The following is a 19,493-nucleotide window of genomic DNA, read 5'->3' as shown; positions in this document are numbered from 1 at the left end:
GGAGACCCCCCCCCCCCCCCACTGGCGGGACCCCTCCCCCTCCCGCATTCCCAGGATTCCCGACATTCCCAGGATTCCCGACATTCCCAGGATTCCCGGCGCTCCCGGCCCGGCAGGTGATGGGGACGGGGCCGGGGGGGATTTTTGGTTTTTTTTTTTTTGGGGGGGGCCCGGCCTGGGGGGGGTGGGGGAGGGGGGGGTCCCTCAAGGTCACGGGGGGGAGGGGCCGGGCCGGGGGGGGAGGGGGTTTGGGGGGGATTCGGGGGGATTTTAGGGGATTTGGGGCGATTTGGGGGAGATTTTGGGGGAATTTTAGGGGATTTGGGGGGGATTTGGGGGAATATTAGGGGAATTGGAGGGGATTTGGGGGGAATTAGGGGGGAATTGGGGGAGATTTTTGGGGAATTTTGGGGGATTTGGGGGAATTTTAGGGGATTTAGGGGGAATTTTAGGGGATTTGGGGGAGATTTTGGTGAATTTTAGGGGATTTTGGGGGAATTCGGGGGAATTTTGGGAAATTTTAGGGGATTTTGGGGGGATTTTGGGGGAATTCGGGGGAATTTGAGGGGATTTGGGGGGGATTTTGGGGAAATTTGGGGGAGAGTTTGGGGAATTTGAGGGGATTTGAGAGGATTTGGGGGGGATTTTGGGGAAATTTGGGGGAGAGTTTGGGGAATTTGAGGGGATTTGAGAGGATTTGGGGGGGATTTTGGGGAATTTGAGGGGATTTGGGGGGGATTTTGTGAAATTTTGGGGGAATTTGAGGGGGATTTTGGGGGAATTCGGGGGAATTTTAGAGGATTTGGGGGGGAATTTGGGAAACTTGGGGGGAATTGGGGGAGATTTTTTTTGGAATTTAGGAGATTGGGGGGGATTTGGGGAAATTTGGGGGAGATTTTGGGGAATTTCAGAGGATTTGGGGGAAATTCGGGGGAATTTGGGGGGGATTTTGGGACATTTGGGGGAATTTTAGGGGATTTGGGGGAAATTCAGGGCGTCTTGGGGGAATTTTGGGGGTCTTGATTTTTTCTGGGGGGTCCTGGGTGAGGTTTTGGGGTCTTGAGGGTTTTTTAGGGGATTTTTTGGGGGGATTTAGGGGGTCCTTGGGGGTCTTGGAAGGTCTGGGAGGGTTTGGGGAGTCTTGGGGGATTTTGGGGGACATTTTGGGGGGGGTTATGGAGGTCCTGGGGGGATTTTGGGGGTCTTGGGGGGAATTTTGGGGGTTTGGGGGGGTCCTGAATGGATTTTGGGGTCTCAGAGAATTTTGAGGAGGGGTCTCATTGAATTTTGGGGATTTTGGGGGTCTCAGGAGGGATTTTGGGGGTCTTGCGGGGAATTTGGGGGTCTCGGGGGGGGTGGGTCCTGAATGGATTTTGGGGTCTCAGAGGATTTTGGGGAGGGGTCTCATTGAATTTTGGGGATTTTGGGGGCATCTCAGGAGGGATTTTGGGGGTCTCGGGGGGGTCCTGAATGGATTTTGTTGTCACTGAATTTTGGGGAGGGGTCTCACTGAATTTTGAGGATTTTGGGGGGTCTCAGGAGGGATTTTGGGGGTCTCAGGGGGGTCTCGATGGATTTTGGGGTCTCATTGAATTTTGGGGAGGGGTCTCATTAAATTTTGGGGGATCTCAGAAGGGATTTTGGGGGTCTTGGAGGGGGAATTTTGGGGAGGGATCTTGGGGGGGTCTCGATGGATTTTGGGGTCTTAGAAAATTTTGGGGAGGGGTCTCATTGAATTTTGGGGATCCCCGGGGGGGGGGGTCTTGATGGATTTTGGGGGTCTTGGGGGGAAATTTGGGGAGGGGTCTCATTGAATTTTGGGGGTCTCAGAGGGGTCTCAGGAGGGATTTTGGGGGTCTTGGGGGGAATTTTGGGGGTCTTGGGGGGGTCCTGAGTGGATTTTGGGGTCTCTGAGAATTTTGGGGAGGGGTCTCATTGAATTTTGGGGGTCTCGGGGGGGTCTCGATAGATTTTGGGGTCTCAGAGAATTTTGGGGAGGGGTCTCATTGAATTTTGGGGGGGTCTCAGGAGGGATTTTGGGGTCTCAGGGGGGTCCTGAATGGATTTTGTTGTCACTGAATTTTGGGGAGGGGTCTCATTGAATTTTGAGGATTTTGGGGGGTCTCAGGAGGGATTTTGGGGGTCTCGGGGGGGTCTCGATGGATTTTGGGGTCTCATTGAATTTTGGGGAGGGGTCTCATTAAATTTTGGGGGATCTCAGAAGGGATTTTGGGGGTCTTGGGGGGAAATTTGGGGAGGGGTCTCATTGAATTTTGGGGGTCTCAGAGGGGTCTCAGGAGGGATTTTGGGGGTCTTGGGGGGAATTTTGGGGGTCTTGGGGGGGTCCTGAGTGGATTTTGGGGTCTCTGAGAATTTTGGGGAGGGGTCTCATTGAATTTTGGGGAGGGGTCTCATTGAATTTTGGGGAGGGGTCTCATTGAATTTTGGGGGTCCTGGGGGGGTCTCACTGAATTTTCGATTTCTCAGCCCCCCCTAAACCACCCCAGGGGTCAAAAACCTGACCCCCCCCTCCCCCAATTCTCCTCCAGCCCCCCCCCGGCTCGCTGTGGGACCCCTCCCCAATTTGGGGGACCCCTCCCCCCATGGCGGCCGAGCTGGACAACGCGGGGGCCGCCCCTCCCCCCGGCAACAACAACGGCCCCTGGGACCCCCCCCCGGAGCCGCGGGGCTGGGGGGACCCCAAGGGCTTCGAGTGCTCCCGCATCAAGGCCCTGGCGGGTGAGTCGGGACCCCTCCCCAAAATGGAATAACAAACAAAAAATAGCCCAAAAAGTCAAAATATTCCTGAAAAAAAGTCAAAATATTCCCCGAAAAATTCAAAATATTCCCCAAAAAATCCCTGTGCAAAAAAACCCCCAAAAAATCCAAGATCATCCTCAAAAAAGTCAAGATATTCCCCAAAAAATTCAAAATATTCCTCAAAAAAATTCCCTGATCCCTGCCCAAAAAAACCCCCAAAAATTCAAAATATTCCCCAAAAAATTCAAAATATTCCTCAAAAAATTCCCTGATCCCTGCCCAAAAAAACCCCAAAAATTCAAAATATTCCCCAAAAAAATAAAAAAATTCCCCAAAAAAATAAAAATATTCCTCAAAAAAATTAAAAATATTCCTAAAAAAAATTCCCTGATCCCGGCCCAAAAAAACCCCCAAAAATTCAAAATATTCCTCAAAAAAATTGAAAATATTCCCCAGAAAAATTCCCTGATCCCGGCCCAAAAAAACCACAAAAAATCCAAGATCACCTGCTAAAAAATTGAAAATATTCCCCAAAAAATCAAAATATTCCCCAAAAAATTCCCTGATCCCTGCCCCAAAAAAAAAAAAAACCCAAAAAATTCAAAATATTCCCCAAAAAAATCAAAATATTCCCCAAAAAATTTAAAATATTCCTCAAAATATTCCCCAAAAAATTTAAAATATTCCTCAAAAAAATTAAAAATATTCCCCAAAAAATTCCCTGATCCCTGCCCAAAAAAACCCCAAAAATTCAAAATATTCCCCAAAAAAATCAAAATATTCCCCAAAACAATCAAAATATTCCCCAAAAAATCAAAATATTCCTCAAAAAAATTCCCTGATCCCTGCCCAAAAAAACCTCCAAAAAATTCAAAATATTCACCAAAACAATCAAAATACTCCCCAAAAAATCAAAATATTCCTCAAAAAATTTCCCTCATCCCTGCCCAAAAAAACCCCCAAAAATTGAAAATATTCCTCAAAAAATTTAAAAATATTCCCCAAAAAAATTCCCTGATCCCTGTGCAAAAAAACCCCAAAAAATCCAAGATCACCCCCCAAAAAATCAAAATATTCCCCAAAAATTCAAAATATTCACCAAAAAATCAAAATATTCCCCAAAAAATTCAAAATATTCCTCAAAAAATCCCCTGATCCCTGCCCAAAAAACCCCCAAAAAATTCAAAATATTCCCCAAAAAATCAAAATATTCCCCAAAAAATCAAAATATCCCTCAAAAAAATTCCCTGATCCCTGCCAAAAAAAACCCCAAAAATTCAAAATATTCCCCAAAAAATTCAAAACATTCCCCCCCAAAAAATTCAAAACATTCCCCCCCAAAAAAATCCCAGATCCCTCCCCTCCAAAAAAAAAAAAAAAAATGATGGTGAACCCCTAAAAAATCAAAATATTCCCAAAAAATTCCCAGATTCCCCCAAAACCCTCCCAGACACCCCAAAAACTTCTCAACCCCCCAAAAAACCCCAAAAATTCCCCCAAAAACTTCTCAACCCCCCAAAAAAAACCCCCAAAAAATTCCCCAGAAACTTCTCAACCCCCTAAAAAACCCCAAAATTCCCCCAGAAACTTCACAACCCCCCCAAAAAAACCCCAAAACCCCCAGACACCCCAAAAACTCCTCAACCCCCCAAAAAACCCCAAAAATTCCCCCAAAAAACTTCTCAACCCCCCCTAAAAAAAAAACCCAAAATTCCCAGACACCCCAAAAACTTCTCAACCCCCCAAAAAAAACCCCAAAATTCCCCCAAAAACTTCACAACCCCCCCAAAAAAACCCCAAAACCCCCAGACACCCCAAAAACTCCTCAACCCCCCAAAAAACCCCCAAGATTCCCCCAAAAAACTTCTCAACCCCCCAAAAAACCCCAAAAATTCCCCCCAAAAACTTCTCAACCCCCCCTAAAAAAAACCCCCAAACCCCCAGACACCCCAAAAAAAACCCCTGGAATTTTGGGGTCTCCTGAGTTCCAGGAGGGATCTCAGGGGGGTTTGGGGTGGATCTCAGGTGGCTTTGGGGTGCAGAAGACCTTCACCGGTGGGTCAGTGGAGGCTCCTGAGTCCCAGGGGGTCTCGGGGTGGATTTGGGGTCCCAGGGTGGATTTGGGGTGGATTGAGGTGGATTTGGGGTGGATTTGGGGTTGATATGGGGTGGATTTGGGGTGGATTTGGGGTGACGTCGATGTCCCCCCAAATGAGCAGGACATGGTGCAGAAGAAGACCTTCACCAATGGGTCAATGGAGGCTCCTGAGTCCCATGGGGGTCTCGGGGTGGATTTGGGGTCTCAGGTTGAATTTAGGGTGGGTTTGAGGTGGATTTGGGGTGGATTTGGGGTGACCTCAGTGTCCCCCCAGACAAGCAGGACGCGGTGCAGAAGAAGACCTTCACCAATGGGTCAATGCCCACCTGGAGGCTCCTGAGTCCCATGGGGGTCTCGGGGTGGATTTGGGGTCTCAGGTTGAATTTAGGGTGGGTTTGAGGTGGATTTGGGGTGGATTTGGGGTGGATTTGGGGGGACCTTGATGTCCTCCCAGACAAGCAGGACATGGTGCAGAAGAAGACCTTCACCAATGGGTCAATGCCCACCTGGAGGCTCCTGAGTCCCATGGGGGTCTCGGGGTGGATTTGGGGTCTCAGGGTGGATTTGGGGTGAATTTGGGGTTTATTTGGGGTGACCTCGGTGTCCCCGCAGACGAGCGGGACGCGGTGCAGAAGAAGACCTTCACCAAGTGGGTGAACGCCCACCTGGCGCGCGCCGCCTGCCGCGTCGGGGACCTCTACTCGGACCTGCGCGACGGCTTCGTGCTGACGCGGCTGCTGGAGGTGCTCTCGGGGGAGACCCTGGTGAGGAGACCCACGCGGTGTCTTCATCATCATCATCATCATCGTTATCATCCTCTGCTGTCGTCATTGCCATGAGTGGTGGCATCATCATCATCATCATCATTCTCTATCACCTTCATCATCATCATCATCATCATCATCGTTGTTATCCTCTACTGTCACATCCATGAGTGGTGGTATCATCATCTTCATTCTCTATCACCTTCATCATCATCATCATTGTCATCCTCTGCTGTCGTCATTGCCATGAGTGGGGGCATCATCATCATCATCATTCTCTATCACCTTCATCATCATCGTCATCATCATCATCGTTGTCATCCTCTGCTGTCGTCATTGCCATGAGTGGTGGCATCATCATCGTTGTCATTCTCTATCATCATCATCATCGTCATCAACAGCATGAGTGGCATCCTCACTGTCATCATCATCATCATCATCATCATCATCATCATCATCATCTCCATGAGCATCATCTTGAGTGTCGTTATCATCACCACCAGCATTTGGCATCATCCTCATCTCCATCACTGTCATTATGAGGATCATCGTCATCATCATCATCATCAACATCATCATCATCATCATCATCATCATCATCATCATCATCATCATCATCTCCATGAGCATCATCTTGAGCGTCGTTATCATCACCACCAGCATTTGGCATCATCCTCATCTCCATCACTGTCATTATGAGGATCATCGTCATCATCATCATCATCAACATCATCATCATCATCATCATCATCATCATCATCATCATCATCTCCATGAGCATCATCTTGAGCGTCGTTATCATCACCACCAGCATTTGGCATCATCCTCATCTCCATCACTGTCATTATGAGGATCATCATCATCATCATCACCATTATAATCTTTGTGACCATCATGATGAGGATCATCATCATCATCATCATCATCATCACCACCACCATCATCAGCAGCATTGCCAATGAGCAGCACTCCCAGTTTGGGTTGAATTGGGACCTCCCCACCACCAACATGGGGTGGGACCACCACCCCCAGCTCCCACCATCACCAGTTTGGGTGGCACTGGGACCTCTCCACCAGCCCAGCTCCCACCATCACCAGTTTGGGTGGCACTGGGACCTCTCCACCAGCCCAGCTCCCACCATCACCAGTTTGGGTGGCACTGGGACCTGTCCACCAGCCCAGCTCCCACCATCACCAGTTTGGGTGGCACTGGGACCTCTCCACCAGCCCAGCTCCCACCATCACCAGTTTGGGTGGCACTGGGACCTCTCCACCAGCCCAGCTCCCACCATCACCAGTTTGGGTGGCACTGGGACCTCTCCACCAGCCCAGCTCCCACCATCACCAGTTTGGGTGGAGCTGGGACCTCTCCACCAGCCCAGCTCCCACCATCACCAGTTTGGGTGGCACTGGGACCTCTCCACCAGCCCAGCTCCCACCATCACCAGTTTGGGTGGAACTGGGACCTCTCCACCAGCCCAGCTCCCACCATCACCAGTTTGGGTGGCACTGGGACCTCTCCACCAGCCCAGCTCCCACCATCACCAGTTTGGGTGGAGCTGGGACCTCTCCACCAGCCCAGCTCCCACCATCACCAGTCTGGGACCTGTTCTGGTGGGGTGGGGTGGCAGGGCCCTGTCCAAGCCGGAGGTCCCCGTGTCCCCCCAGCCCAAGCCGACGCGGGGCCGGATGCGGATCCACTCCCTGGAGAACGTGGACAAGGCCCTGCAGTTCCTCAAGGAGCAGCGCGTCCACCTGGAGAACGTCGGCTCCCACGACATCGTGGACGGCAACCACCGCCTGACCCTCGGCCTCATCTGGACCATCATCCTCCGCTTCCAGGTGCCACCGGCGTCCTCTCCGTGTCCTCCCCTCGTCCTCCTCCTCCTCCTCCTCCACCGCGGGTGTCTCCTGACCGCTCCTCCCCCAGATCCAGGTGATCAAGATCAAGACCGAGGACAACCGGGAGACGCGCTCGGCCAAGGACGCGCTGCTGCTCTGGTGCCAGATGAAGACGGCGGGGTGAGGACCTGAGGTGGTGGCGTGGGACCCCCCAGGAGATCTGGTGACCCCTGGTGAGCCCCCGGTGTCCTCCGCAGCTACCCTGAGGTCAACATCCAGAACTTCACCACCAGCTGGAGGGATGGCCTGGCCTTCAACGCCCTCATCCACAGGCACCGGTCAGCGCCGGCGGGGTGGACACAGGGGGGACCTCCTGGATCTTGGGGTCACCTCTGGGGGTTTGTGACCGTGTCCACCCCACCCCAGGCCAGATCTCATCGACTTCCACAAGCTGACCAAGTCCAACGCTACCTACAACCTCCAGCAGGCCTTCAACACGGCCGAGCAGCACCTGGGGCTCAGCAAGCTGCTGGACCCCGAGGGTACGGACAGGGTCTGTCCATCTGTCCACCTGTCCATCCATCCATCCGTCCATCTCTCCAGCCACGCGGGGTGGGGTCATCTCCACCCTCCGGTTTTCCACCTCCTTTTTGGCAGTGAGGTTTTTTCTGGGAAGGGTCAAGGTTGATGGATCAGCCCGGAGTTGGTGGGACCAGCCCTGGTGGTGGTCCTGGGGTGGAGGTTTTGGGGGGGGGGTCCTGACCTTCTGCCCCCCCCCCCACCAGATGTCAACATGGAGGACCCCGACGAGAAGTCCATCATCACCTACGTGGTGTCCTTCTACCACTACTTCTCCAAGATGAAGGCGCTGGCGGTGGAGGGGAAGCGCATCGGGAAGGTGGGGCTTGACCCGCATCTCCATCCCCAGCTCCATGGGGTGTCCACCCCACTGTCCGTGGATCTCCCACCCCTTGGTCCACCCCACTGTCCACCCCTTTGTCCATCCCTTTGTCCATCTCCCTGTTCCATAGATGTTGTGTCCATCCCTTGTCCATCCTTTGTCCATCCCTTGTCCACCTCTTTGTCCATCCCTTTCTCCATCCCTTTCTCCATCCCTTTGTCCATCCCTTTGTCCATCCCTTGTCCACCCTTCTGTCCATCCCTTGTCCATCCCTTTGTCCATCCTCTGTCCATCCCATGTCCATCTGTCCATGCTTCTGTCCATCCCTTGTCCATCCCTTTTCCACTCCTCTGTCCATCCCTTTGTCCATCCTTTCTCCATCCCTTTCTCCATCCCTTGTCCACCACTCTGTCCATCCCTTTGTCCATCCCTTGTCCATCCCTTTGTCCACCCCTCTGTCCATCCCTTTCTCCATTCTTTGTCCATCCCTTGTCCATCCCTTGTCCATCTTTTGTCCATCCCTTTCTCCATCCCTTTCTCCATCCCTTTCTCCATCCTTTTGTCCATCCCTTTGTCCATCCCTTGTCCACCCCTCTGTCCATCCTGTTGTCCATCCTCTGTCCATCCCTTGTCCATCCCTTGTCCATCCCTTTCTCCATCCCTTTCTTCATCCCTTGTCCACCACTCTGTCCATCCCCTCTCCATCCCTCTGTCCATCCCTTTGTCCATCCTTTTGTCCATCCTTTTGTCCATCTCTTGTCCACCCCTCTGTCCACCCCTCCGTCCACCCCCACCTCCAAGGCCATCCCACCGCTCCTCCCCACCCACCAACCAGACCCGACCACCCAACTCCCCGGCCTGGCCGGACCCTGGTGACCCCTCCAGCCCCAGGTGGCCCTCGGGGGGTTCCTGCAGGACCTCCAAGCCCACCCCAAACCCCACCAGGTGCTGGACCAGGTGATGGAGATCGCGGCCATCACGGCGCGCTACGAGGCGCTGGCGGCCGAGCTGCTGGCCTGGATCCACCACACCATCACCATCATCACCAACCAGAAGTTCGCCAACTCGCTGACCGGTGTCCAGCAGCAGCTCCAGGCCTTCACCGCCTTCTGCACCCTGGAGAAACCTGTCAAGTGAGGATCTGCTGGGCTCCTGGTGGCCTGGGACCTCACCGTGCTGCTGGTGGTGGAGACGGGCAGGTCCCAGTTCAACCCAAACTGGGGGCAGTGGGACATGGCTGGTGGTGGTCATGGTGGTTGTGGAGAGGTCCCAGTTCAACCCAAACTGGGGGCAGTGGGACATGGCTGGTGGTGGTCATGGTGGTTGTGGAGAGGTCCCAGTTCAACCCAAACTGGGGGCAGTGGGACATGGCTGGTGGTGGTCATGGTGGTTGTGGAGAGGTCCCAGTTCAACCCAAACTGGGGGCAGTGGGACATGGCTGGTGGTGGTCATGGTGGTTGTGGAGAGGTCCCAGTTCAACCCAAACTGGGGGCAGTGGGACATGGCTGGTGGTGGTCATGGTGGTTGTGGAGATCATGGTGGTGGATGGGACCTGAGGGGTGGTGAGGAGGTCCCAGTTCAGCTCAAACTGGTGGCAGTGGTACCTGAGGGTGGTGGGGGTGATGATGGGGAGGTCCCACCTCAAGGTGATGATGATGGGGAGGTCCCACCTCAAGGTGGTGGTGATGGGGAGGTCCCAGTTCAGCCCAAACTGGTGGTGATGGTGGCACCTCGGGGATGGTGGTGATGTCCCAGCTCATGGTGGTGATGGTGATGAGGGGGTCCCAGTTCCACCCAAACTGGTCGTGGATGGTGCCTGGAGGTGACGAGGAGGTCCCAGTTCAACCCAAACTGGTGGCAGTGGAACCTGGGGCGCGGTGGTGACGTCCCAGCTCGCGCCGGTGGTGACAGGGACCTCCCCACCGGTGCCACCCCCCAGGTTCCAGGAGAAGGGGAACCTCGAGGTGCTGCTCTTCACCATCCAGAGCAAACTCCGGGCCACCAACCGCAAGCTCTACGTGCCCAGCGAGGGCAAGAGCATCTCCGACATCAACAAGGTGAGGACGTGGAGATGGAGTCCCACCACCGCGGTGGGGCTGGGGACCCCTGTGACCGGCCCGTGTCCCCACCTGCCAGGCCTGGACGTGCCTGGAGAAGGCGGAGCACGAGCGGGAGGTGGCCTTGAGGAACGAGCTGATCCGGCAGGAGAAGCTGGAGCTGCTGGCGCAGCGCTTTGACCACAAGGCCGTCATGAGGGAGACGTGGCTCAACGAGAACCAGCGCCTGGTCTCGCAGGTGGGCTGGGGTGGGGTGGGAGGGGTCATGGGGACCCTCAGCTTGGGGTGGGACAATCACCCTTGTGTGGGATGGGGGTGAGGAGCGCGGTGTTGGGTGGTGGGACCTCATTTGGGATGGTGGGAACTCACTGGGGTCCTCCTTGAGCAGGGGAGGGGTGGTTGGACATCTTTGACCCCCCCATTGACCATGGAGAGGGTGTTGGACCTCATTGGGGTCCTCATTGACCATGGAGAGGGGGTTGGACCTCGTTGGGGTCCTCACTGACAATGGAGAGGGTGTTGGACCTCATTGGGGTCCTCATTGACCATGGAGAAGGGGTTGGACCTCATTGGGGTCCTCACTGACCATGGAGAGGGTGTTGGACCTCATTGGGGTCCTCACTGACCATGGAGAAGTGGTTGGACCTCATTGGGGTCCTCACTGACCATGGAGGGCTGGTGGGACCTCATTGGGGTCCTCATTGACCATGGAGAGGTGGTGGGACCTCCTTGATGAGGGGAGAGGTGGTTGGACCTTCTGAGTTTCTCCTTGACCATGGAGGGCTGGTGGAACCTCTTCGACCTCCTCATTGACCATGGAGAGGGGGTTGGACCTCCTTGGTTATGGCGGACTGGTGGGACCTCCTTGACCACTGAGAGGGGGTTGGACCTCATTGGCCTCCTCATTGACCACGAAGGGCTGGTGGGACCTCCTTGACCGTGGAGGGCTGGTGGAACCTCCTCAACCTCCTCATTGACCATGGAGAAGGAGTTGGACCTCACTGGCCTCCTCATTGACCACGGGGTGCTGGTGGGACCTCCTCAATCTCCTCCTTAACCATGGAGAAGGAGTTAGACCTCATTGGCCTCCTCATTGACCACGGAGGGCTGGTGGGACCTCCTCAACCTCCTCATTGACCACTGAGGACCCCACCCCACCCCGCTCCATCTCCCTCCTCTTCAGGACAACTTCGGCTACGACCTGCCGGCGGTGGAGGCGGCCATGAAGAAGCACGAGGCCATCGAGGCCGACATCTCCTCGTACCAGGAGCGCATCCAGGTGGTGGTGGAGCTGGCCCTGGAGATGGAGTCCGAGGGCTACTACGACACGCGGCGCATCGGCGCCCAGAAGGACAACATCCTGCGCCAGTGGGCGCTGCTGACCGAGCTGGTCCGCGCCCGCCGCGCCCGCCTCGAGCAGAACCTGGCCCTCCAGAAGATCTTCCAGGAGATGGTCTACATGATCGACTGGATGGAGGAGATGCAGGTAGAGACCACGGAGGAGGCTCGGCGGCGCGGCGAAATCCCGGCGGCGCCGGATGACGCGGTTCGGTTCTTCTCCAGGTTCTTCTGGTCTCCAAGGATTTGGGGAAGCACCTGCTGGAGGTTGAGGACCTCCTGCAGAAGCACGGGCTGCTGGAGGCCGACATCTCGGCCCAGACCGAGCGCGTCCAGGCCCTCAACGCCGCCGCGCTCAAGTTCTCGGAGCTGGAGGGTAACGGGGGCCACCGGGGGGGGGTGACCAGGGGAGGGGGAGGCGTTTGGCCTTGGGAAGGGGCAGCCAAGGTCTTGAAGGACCATGGGAAGGTCAGCCAAGGTCTTGATAGACCATGGGAAGGTCAGCCAAGGTCTTGATGGATCATGGGAGGGTCAGCCAAGGTCTTGATGGATCATGGGAAGGGGCAGCCAAGGTCTTGATGGATCATGGGAAGGTCAGCCAAGGTCTTGATGGATCATGGGAAGGTCAGCCATGGTCTTGATAGACCATGGGAAGGTCAGCCAAGGTCTTGATGGACCATGGGAGGGTCAGCCATGGTCTTGATGGACCATGGGAAGGTCAGCCATGGTCTTGATAGACCATGGGAAGGTCAGCCAAGGTCTTGATGGACCATGGGAGGGTCAGCCAAGGTCTTGATGGACCATGGAAGGGTCAGCCATGGTCTTGATGGACCATGGGAAGGTCAGCCATGGTCTTGATGGACCATGGGACCATGGGTCAAGCCAAGGTTTTCGTGGGTTATGGAAGGACCGTTCAAGGTTTATGGAAGGGTCAACCAAGGTTTAGGTAAAACACGGAAGGGTCAACCGAGGTTTTGTTGGACCATGGGAGGTTCAATCCATAATCTAGGTGGCCCATGGAAAGGTTGACCCACTGTCTTGGTGGACCCTAGAATGGTCAACCCAAGGTCCTGGTGGGCCACCTGCAAGAGTCCCCACAGAACCTGAGGTTGGAAAACCCCTGTGAGATCTTTGAGTCCAGCCTATGACCAGAGCCCAGAGTGTCACGTCCGGTCCTTGCTTGGACACCCCCGTGGCCACCCCCTGCCACCATCTAAGCCCCTTCTCCTGGCCCAGGCTACCAACCCTGCGACCCCCAGATCATCTGCAACCGCGTCAACCACGTCCAGACGTGCCTGGAGGAGCTGGAGGAGCTGGCGGCCAAGAGGAGGAAGGAGCTGGAGGACTCCCGCCAGCTCTGGACCTTCTTCCAGGAGATGGAGGAGGCCGAGGCCTGGATCCGCGAGAAGGAGAAGATCCTGGCCGCCAAGACCTGCGGCCGCGACCTCAGCAGCGTCATGACCTTGACCAACAAACACAAGACCATGCTGGGCGAGCTGGGCAACCGCCGGGCGCTGCTGCACCAGACCATGAAGAAAGGCGAGAAGATCCTGGCCAAGAAGTCCTTCAGCTCCGTGGGCATCCAGGAGAAGATGCGAGAAGTCTGCTTGCGCTGGAAGAAGCTGGAGGAGATCACGGGGCTCCACCAGCAGCGCTTGGAGGACGCCCTGAACTTCTTCCAGTTCAGCGCCGAGACGGACGACCTGGTGGCCTGGCTGCAGGACATGTACCGCATCGTGTCCAGCGACGACTTCGGCCACGACGACTACTCCAGCCAGGCCCTGCTGCGCAAGCACCGCGCCGTGGTGGACGAGGTGGAGAAGCACCGCGCCGCCGTGCTGGCCCTCCGCAAGCAGCTGGCTCTCCTGGCCCCCGACCACCGGCAGGGCGTGGACGTCCAGATCCGCGTGGTGGAGGTGGAGCAGCTCTACGGGGAGGTGGCCGAGGTGGCCGTGCTGAGGACGCAGTGGCTGCAGGACGCGCTGGCCGTCTACCGCATGTTCAGCGAGGTCCACGCCTGCGAGGTGTGGGTGGACGAGAAGGAGCAGTGGCTGGAGAAGATGGAGGTGCCCGAGGAGCTGGATGAGGTCGAGGTGGTCCAGCACAGGTGGGGTGGGGTGGGGTTGGGGTGAGGCTGGATGTTGAGGTTCCTCGTGCCGTGGTGGACCTGCCCGTGTCCGTCTGCTCAGGTTCGAGAGCCTGGACCAGGAGATGAACAGCGTCATGGGGCGCATCCTGGACGTCAACCAGGTGGTGCAGCAGCTGGTGGATGGTGGCCACCCCAGCTCGGACGAGGTCCGGTCCTGCCAGGACCACCTCAACAGCCGGTACGGGCGTGGGGGGCACCCAAGATGGACCTTGACCTTCTGGGGGTCTCCGTGGCGGGGCTGCCTGCAGACCCCCAACCTGTGGTTCTCCGGTGGTGGGATGTCCCCGTGGGGTCCAGGTGTCCACTGGAATGGTCCAAACCCATCCTGGGGGTCCTGAAATGAGTCTCAACCTTCTTGAGGTCTCCTTGGTGGGGACAACTTTGTGTGGGGCTGCCTGCAGACCCCCAACCTGTGGTTCTGCAGTAGTGAGATGTCCCCATGGGGTCCAGGTCTCCAGGACAGTTGTCCAAGCCCATCCTGGGGGTCCTGAAATGAGTCTCAACCTTCTTGAGGTCTCCTTGGTGGGGACAGCTTTGTGTGGAGCTGCCTGCAGACCCCCAACCTGTAGTTCTGCAGTGGTGGGATGTCCCCATGGGGTCCAGGTCTCCAGGCCACCATTCCCAGCCCATCCTTCTGATCCTGGTGGGCCCCGTCCCAGCCCGGGGGGGCTCTCACCGCGCTCCTGTCCCCATCCCCAGCTGGAACCGGGTGGTGGAGCTGGTGGAGAACAAGAAGAGCCAGCTGAGCTCCGTGCTGAAGATCCAGAACTTCCTCCTGGAGTGCAGCGAGATGAAGGCGCAGGTGCGGGAGAAGAGAAAAGCCATCGAGGCCACCCAGTCTGGTGGCAGCGACCTGGGCGGGGTGCTGGCCCTGCAGCGCCGCTTGTCCACCATGGAGGCCGCCCTGGTGGTCCTGGAGCCGCGGCTGGTGGAGCTCCAGCAGGAGGGCGAGGCCTTGGCCGCCGCCCACCCCGGCCGCGCCCTGGAGATCCTGCTGCCCTTCGAGGAGATCAGCGAGGAGTGGGACAACCTCAAGCGGGCCCTCCAAGGTTGCGAGGACACCTTGACCATCGCCGGCCGCCTCCAGCAGTTCATCCAGGACCTGGACAACTTCTTGGGGTGGTTGGTGAAGACCCAAGCGGCCGTGGGCTCCGAGGAGGTCCCCGACAGCTTGGCCGAGGCCGAGAGGCTGCTGAACGTCCACGTGGCCCTCAAGGAGGAGATCAACGGCTACGAGGAGGACTACGCCAAGATCCAGGCGGCCAGCGAGCTGCTGGCCCTGGAGGAGATGGAGGTGCCCTACCTGTCCCTCCAGCAGTGGCTGCAGAAGTTGGACGCGGGCTGGGGGAAGCTCTTGCAGAGCTGGGAGATGAGGAGGGAGGTCCTGGTGCAGTCCCACGTCTTCCACCTCTTCCTGCGGGACGTGCAGCAGTGCCAAAACAGCCTCTACAACCAGGTGTGGGACCAGGCGGTGGCATGGGCTGGGAGAAGGTCTGGGCTGGTGGAGATGGTGGATAGGTGATGGCGACGGTGGTTAGAAGGTCCTGGTTGATGAAGATGATGGATGGGTGATGGAGATGATGGTTAGGAGAAGGTCCTGGTTGGTGGAGATGGTGGATGGGTGATGGGGACGATGGTTAGAAGGTCTGGGGTGATAGAGTTGATGGGTGGGTGATGGGGATGTTGGGTGGGAGAAGGTTCTGGCTGCTGGAGATAATGGATGGGTGATGGGGACAATGGTTAGAAGGTCCTGGGTGGTGGAGATGGTGGATGGGTGATGGAGATGATGGTTAGAAGATCCTGGCTGGTGGAGGTGATGGATAGGTGATGGGGATGATGGTTTGGAGAAGGTCCTGATTGATGAAGATGATGGATGGGTGATGGAGATGATGGGTGGGAGAAGGTTCTGGATGCTGGAGATAATGGATGGGTGATGGGGATGATGGTTAGAAGGTCCTGGGTGGTGGAGATGGTGGATGGATGATGGGGACGATGGTTTGGAGAAGGTCCTGGTTGAGGGAGATGGGTGGAAGAAGATTTTGGGTGGTTGGAGTGGTTTGTAGAAGGTCTTGAGTGATGGATTTGGGTGGGAGCAACTCCTGGTTGATGGATTTGGGTGGTGGAAGGTCCTGGTGGGTGGATTGGGGTGGGAGCAGCTCCTGGTGGGTGGATTTGGGTGGTGGAAGGTCCTGGTGGGTGGATTTGGGTGGTGGAAGGTCCTGGTTGAAGGACTTGGGTGGTGGAAGGTCCTGGTTGATGGATTTGGGTGGGAGCAGCCCCTGGTTGGATGGATTTGGGTGGGAGCAGCTCCTGGTGGGTGGATTTGGGTGGTGGAAGGTCCTGGTGGGTGGATTTGGGTGGTGGAAGGTCCTGGTTGGTGGATTTGGGTGGGAGCAGCTCCTGGTGGAGCTCCAGTGGCATTGAGGTGACCACCCCAAGGGCAGGGCAGAGGTCACCAGCCCCACCCAACCCTCCCAGGAGACCACGCTGGCCCACGCCGAGCTGCCGGACACGGTGGAGGGGGTGACCAAGGCGCTGAAGAAGCACAAGGACTTCACCACCACGCTGGAGCTGAACCTGCAGAAGGTCCAGCTGGTGCTGCAGGCCGGCGAGAGCCTCCGGCGGCAGCGCAACCTCCACAGCGACCGCGTGGCCGAGGCCATGGAGGGGCTGCGGGCCAAGTAGGTGCCCCCCGTGGAGCCCCCCGGCCCACCGGGAGCACCCCGGAGCCACCGGCAGCTCCCAGGACCCCAAACACCACCCAGGACCCCAAAATTCCATCCAGGATCCCCAAAACTCCACCCAGGACCTCAAAAATCCTCCCAGGAACCCAAACACCACCCAGGACCCCAAAATTCCACCCAGGACCCCAAAATTCCACCCAGAGCCCCAAAACTCCACCTAGGAACTCAAAACTCCACACAGGATCCCAAAATTCCACTCAGGACCCATCAAAACCACTCAGGACCACAAAACTCCACCCAGAACCCCAAAATTCCATCCAGGACTCCCAAAGCTCCTCCCAGGACCTCAAAAATCCTCCCAGGAACCCAAACACCACCCAGGACCCCAAAATTCTATCCAGGATTCCCAAAGCTCCTCCCAGGACCCCAAAACTCCATTCAGGACCCCAAAATTCCACCCAGGACCCAAAAATTCCATCCAGAAACCCCAAAACTCCACCCAGGAACCCAAAACTCCAACCAGAGCACCCAAATTCCACCCAGGACCCAAAAATTCCATCCAGGACTCCCAAACTCAACCCAGGACATCAAAATTCCATCCAGGACCCAAATTTCCTCGCAGGATCCCAAACTTCCACCCAGGACCTGTCCATCCAGAACCCAAAATTCCATCCAGGACCCCCAAAGCTCCTCCCAGGACCCCAAAACTCCACCCAGGACCCCAAAACTCCACCCAGGACCTCCAAATTCCATCCAGGACCTCAAAACTCCACCCAGGACCCCAAAACTCCACCCAGAACCCCAAAGCTCCTCCCAGAACCCTAAAAACTCCTCCCAGGACCCCAAAACTCTTCCCAGAACTCCAAAGCTCCTCCCAGAACCCTAAAAACTCCTCCCAGAACCCCCAAAACTCCACCCAGAACCCCAAAGCTCCCCCCGGAACCCCAAAACTCCACCCAGAACCCCAAAATTCCTCCCAGGAACCCAAACCCCCACCCAGGACCCCAAAATTCCACCCAGAACCCCAAAACTCCAACCAGAACCCTAAAATTCCATCCAGGACCCCAAAGCTCCATCCAGAACCCCCAAAACACCATGCAGAACTCCAAAATTCCATTCAGGACCCCAAAACACCATGCAGAACCCCCAAAACACTACCCAGGACCTCAAAACTCCACCCAGGACCCCAAAACTCCACCCAGAAACCCAAAGCTCCCTACAGAACCCCAAATCTCCACCGAGAACCCCCAAAACTCCACGCAGAAACCCAAAACTCCACAGAGAACCCCCAAAACTCCTCCCAGAACCCCCAGAACCCCAAAACTCCTCCGAGAACCCCAAAGCTCCTCCCAGAACCCCAAAACTCCTCCCAGAACCCCCAAAACTCCACCCAGAAACCCAAAGTTCCTCCCAGGACCCCAAAATTCCATCCAGGAACCCCAAAACTCCACCCAGAACCCCACGGAACGAGGACGGAGCTGGATTTGCTGGTGGATCCCAGATGGGACCTCGTGCCTCAGTTTCCCCTCTGAGGGGAGGCTCAGGGGTTAATCAAGAGTTAATCAAGAGTTAATTAGGGGTTGATCAAGAGTTAATTAGGGGTTGATCAAGGGTTAATTAGGGGGTTCCCCCCCCCCCCCCCCGCAGGAGCCAGCGCAACCACCAGCTGGCCCAGGAGTGGACGCGGCGGCTCCAGGACCACCTCGAGCTCCAGAGGTTCCTCCAGGACTGCAGAGAGGTCAGAGCCGGCCTGCCGAGACCCCCCAAAATCCGAGACCCCCCAAAATCTGAGACCCCCCAAAATCCGAGATCCCCCAAAATCTGAGATCCCCCCCAAAATCCGAGACCCCCCCAAAATCTGAGACCCCCCAAAATTCCGAGACCCCCAAAATCTGAGACCCCCCCAAAATCTGAGACCCCCCCAAAATCTGAGACCCCCCCCAATCTGAGACCCCCAAAATCTGAGACCCCCCCAAAATCCGAAACCCCCCTAAAACCTGAGACCCCCCAAAATCTGAGACCCCCCCAAAAATCTGAGACCCCTCAAAACCTGAGACCCCCCCCAAAATCTGAGACCCCCCCAAAATATGAGACCCCCCAAAATCCGAGACCCCCCCCAAAATCTGAGACCCCCAAAATCCGAGACCCCCCAAAATCTGAGACCCCCCAAAATCCGAGACCCCCCAAAATCTGAGACCCTCCCCAAAATCCGAGACCCCCCAAATTCCGAGACCCCCCCCAAAATCCGAGACTCCCCAAAACCTGAGACCCCCCAAAATCTGAGACCCCCCCAAATTCCGAGACCCCCCAAAATCTGAGACCCCCCAAAATCTGAGACCCCCCCCAAAACCTGAGACCCCCCCCAAAATATGAGACCCCCCAAAATCTGAGACCCCCCCAAAACCTGAGACCCCCCCCAAAATCTGAGATCCCCCCAAAATCTGAGACCCCCCCAAAATCTGAGACCCCCAAAATCTGAGACCCCCCCAAAATCCGAAACCCCCCTAAAACCTGAGACCCCCCAAAATCTGAGACCCCCCCAAAAATCTGAGACCCCTCAAAACCTGAGACCCCCCCCAAAATCTGAGACCCCCCCAAAATATGAGACCCCCCCAAAATATGAGACCCCCCAAAATCCGAGACCCCCAAAATCTGAGACCCTCAAAATCCGAGACCCCCCCAAAATCTGAGACCCCCCAAAATCTGAGACCCCCCCAAAATCTGAGACCCCGCCTCAAAATCTGAGACCCCCCCAAAATCTGAGACCCCCAAAATCTGAGACCCCCAAAACTTGAGACCCCCCCAAATTCCGAGACCCCCCCCAAAATCTGAGACCCCCCCCAATCTGAGACCCCCCAAAATCTGAGATCCCTCCCCAAAATATGAGACCCCCCCCCAAA

The 19,493-nt window shown here is 56.2% G+C and overlaps 1 protein-coding gene across 1 annotated transcript in view; it reads left to right on the top strand.

Moving 5' to 3' along the window:
* Positions 1-19,493, top strand: part of SPTBN4 (spectrin beta, non-erythrocytic 4) — a 55,197-nt gene that overhangs the window by 13,038 nt on the left and 22,666 nt on the right. Inside the window, 18 exon segments of the mRNA XM_064402167.1 lie at positions 55-116; positions 2,550-2,739; positions 5,471-5,622; positions 7,291-7,464; positions 7,553-7,644; positions 7,722-7,802; positions 7,891-8,006; positions 8,250-8,362; positions 9,311-9,498; positions 10,305-10,422; positions 10,502-10,660; positions 11,606-11,908; positions 11,986-12,136; positions 12,997-13,867; positions 13,950-14,087; positions 14,609-15,365; positions 16,388-16,590; positions 18,241-18,331. Coding sequence (XP_064258237.1) covers positions 2,604-2,739; positions 5,471-5,622; positions 7,291-7,464; positions 7,553-7,644; positions 7,722-7,802; positions 7,891-8,006; positions 8,250-8,362; positions 9,311-9,498; positions 10,305-10,422; positions 10,502-10,660; positions 11,606-11,908; positions 11,986-12,136; positions 12,997-13,867; positions 13,950-14,087; positions 14,609-15,365; positions 16,388-16,590; positions 18,241-18,331 — 3,843 coding nt within the window. The 5' untranslated portion in view covers positions 55-116; positions 2,550-2,603.

Source organism: Passer domesticus, chromosome 35 (assembly GCF_036417665.1).
Source record: "Passer domesticus isolate bPasDom1 chromosome 35, bPasDom1.hap1, whole genome shotgun sequence".
In the NCBI taxonomy this organism is placed as follows: Eukaryota; Metazoa; Chordata; class Aves; order Passeriformes; family Passeridae; genus Passer; species Passer domesticus.
Note: the sequence above shows the minus strand (reverse complement) of the source record. Positions and strands in the feature narration are given on the sequence as shown.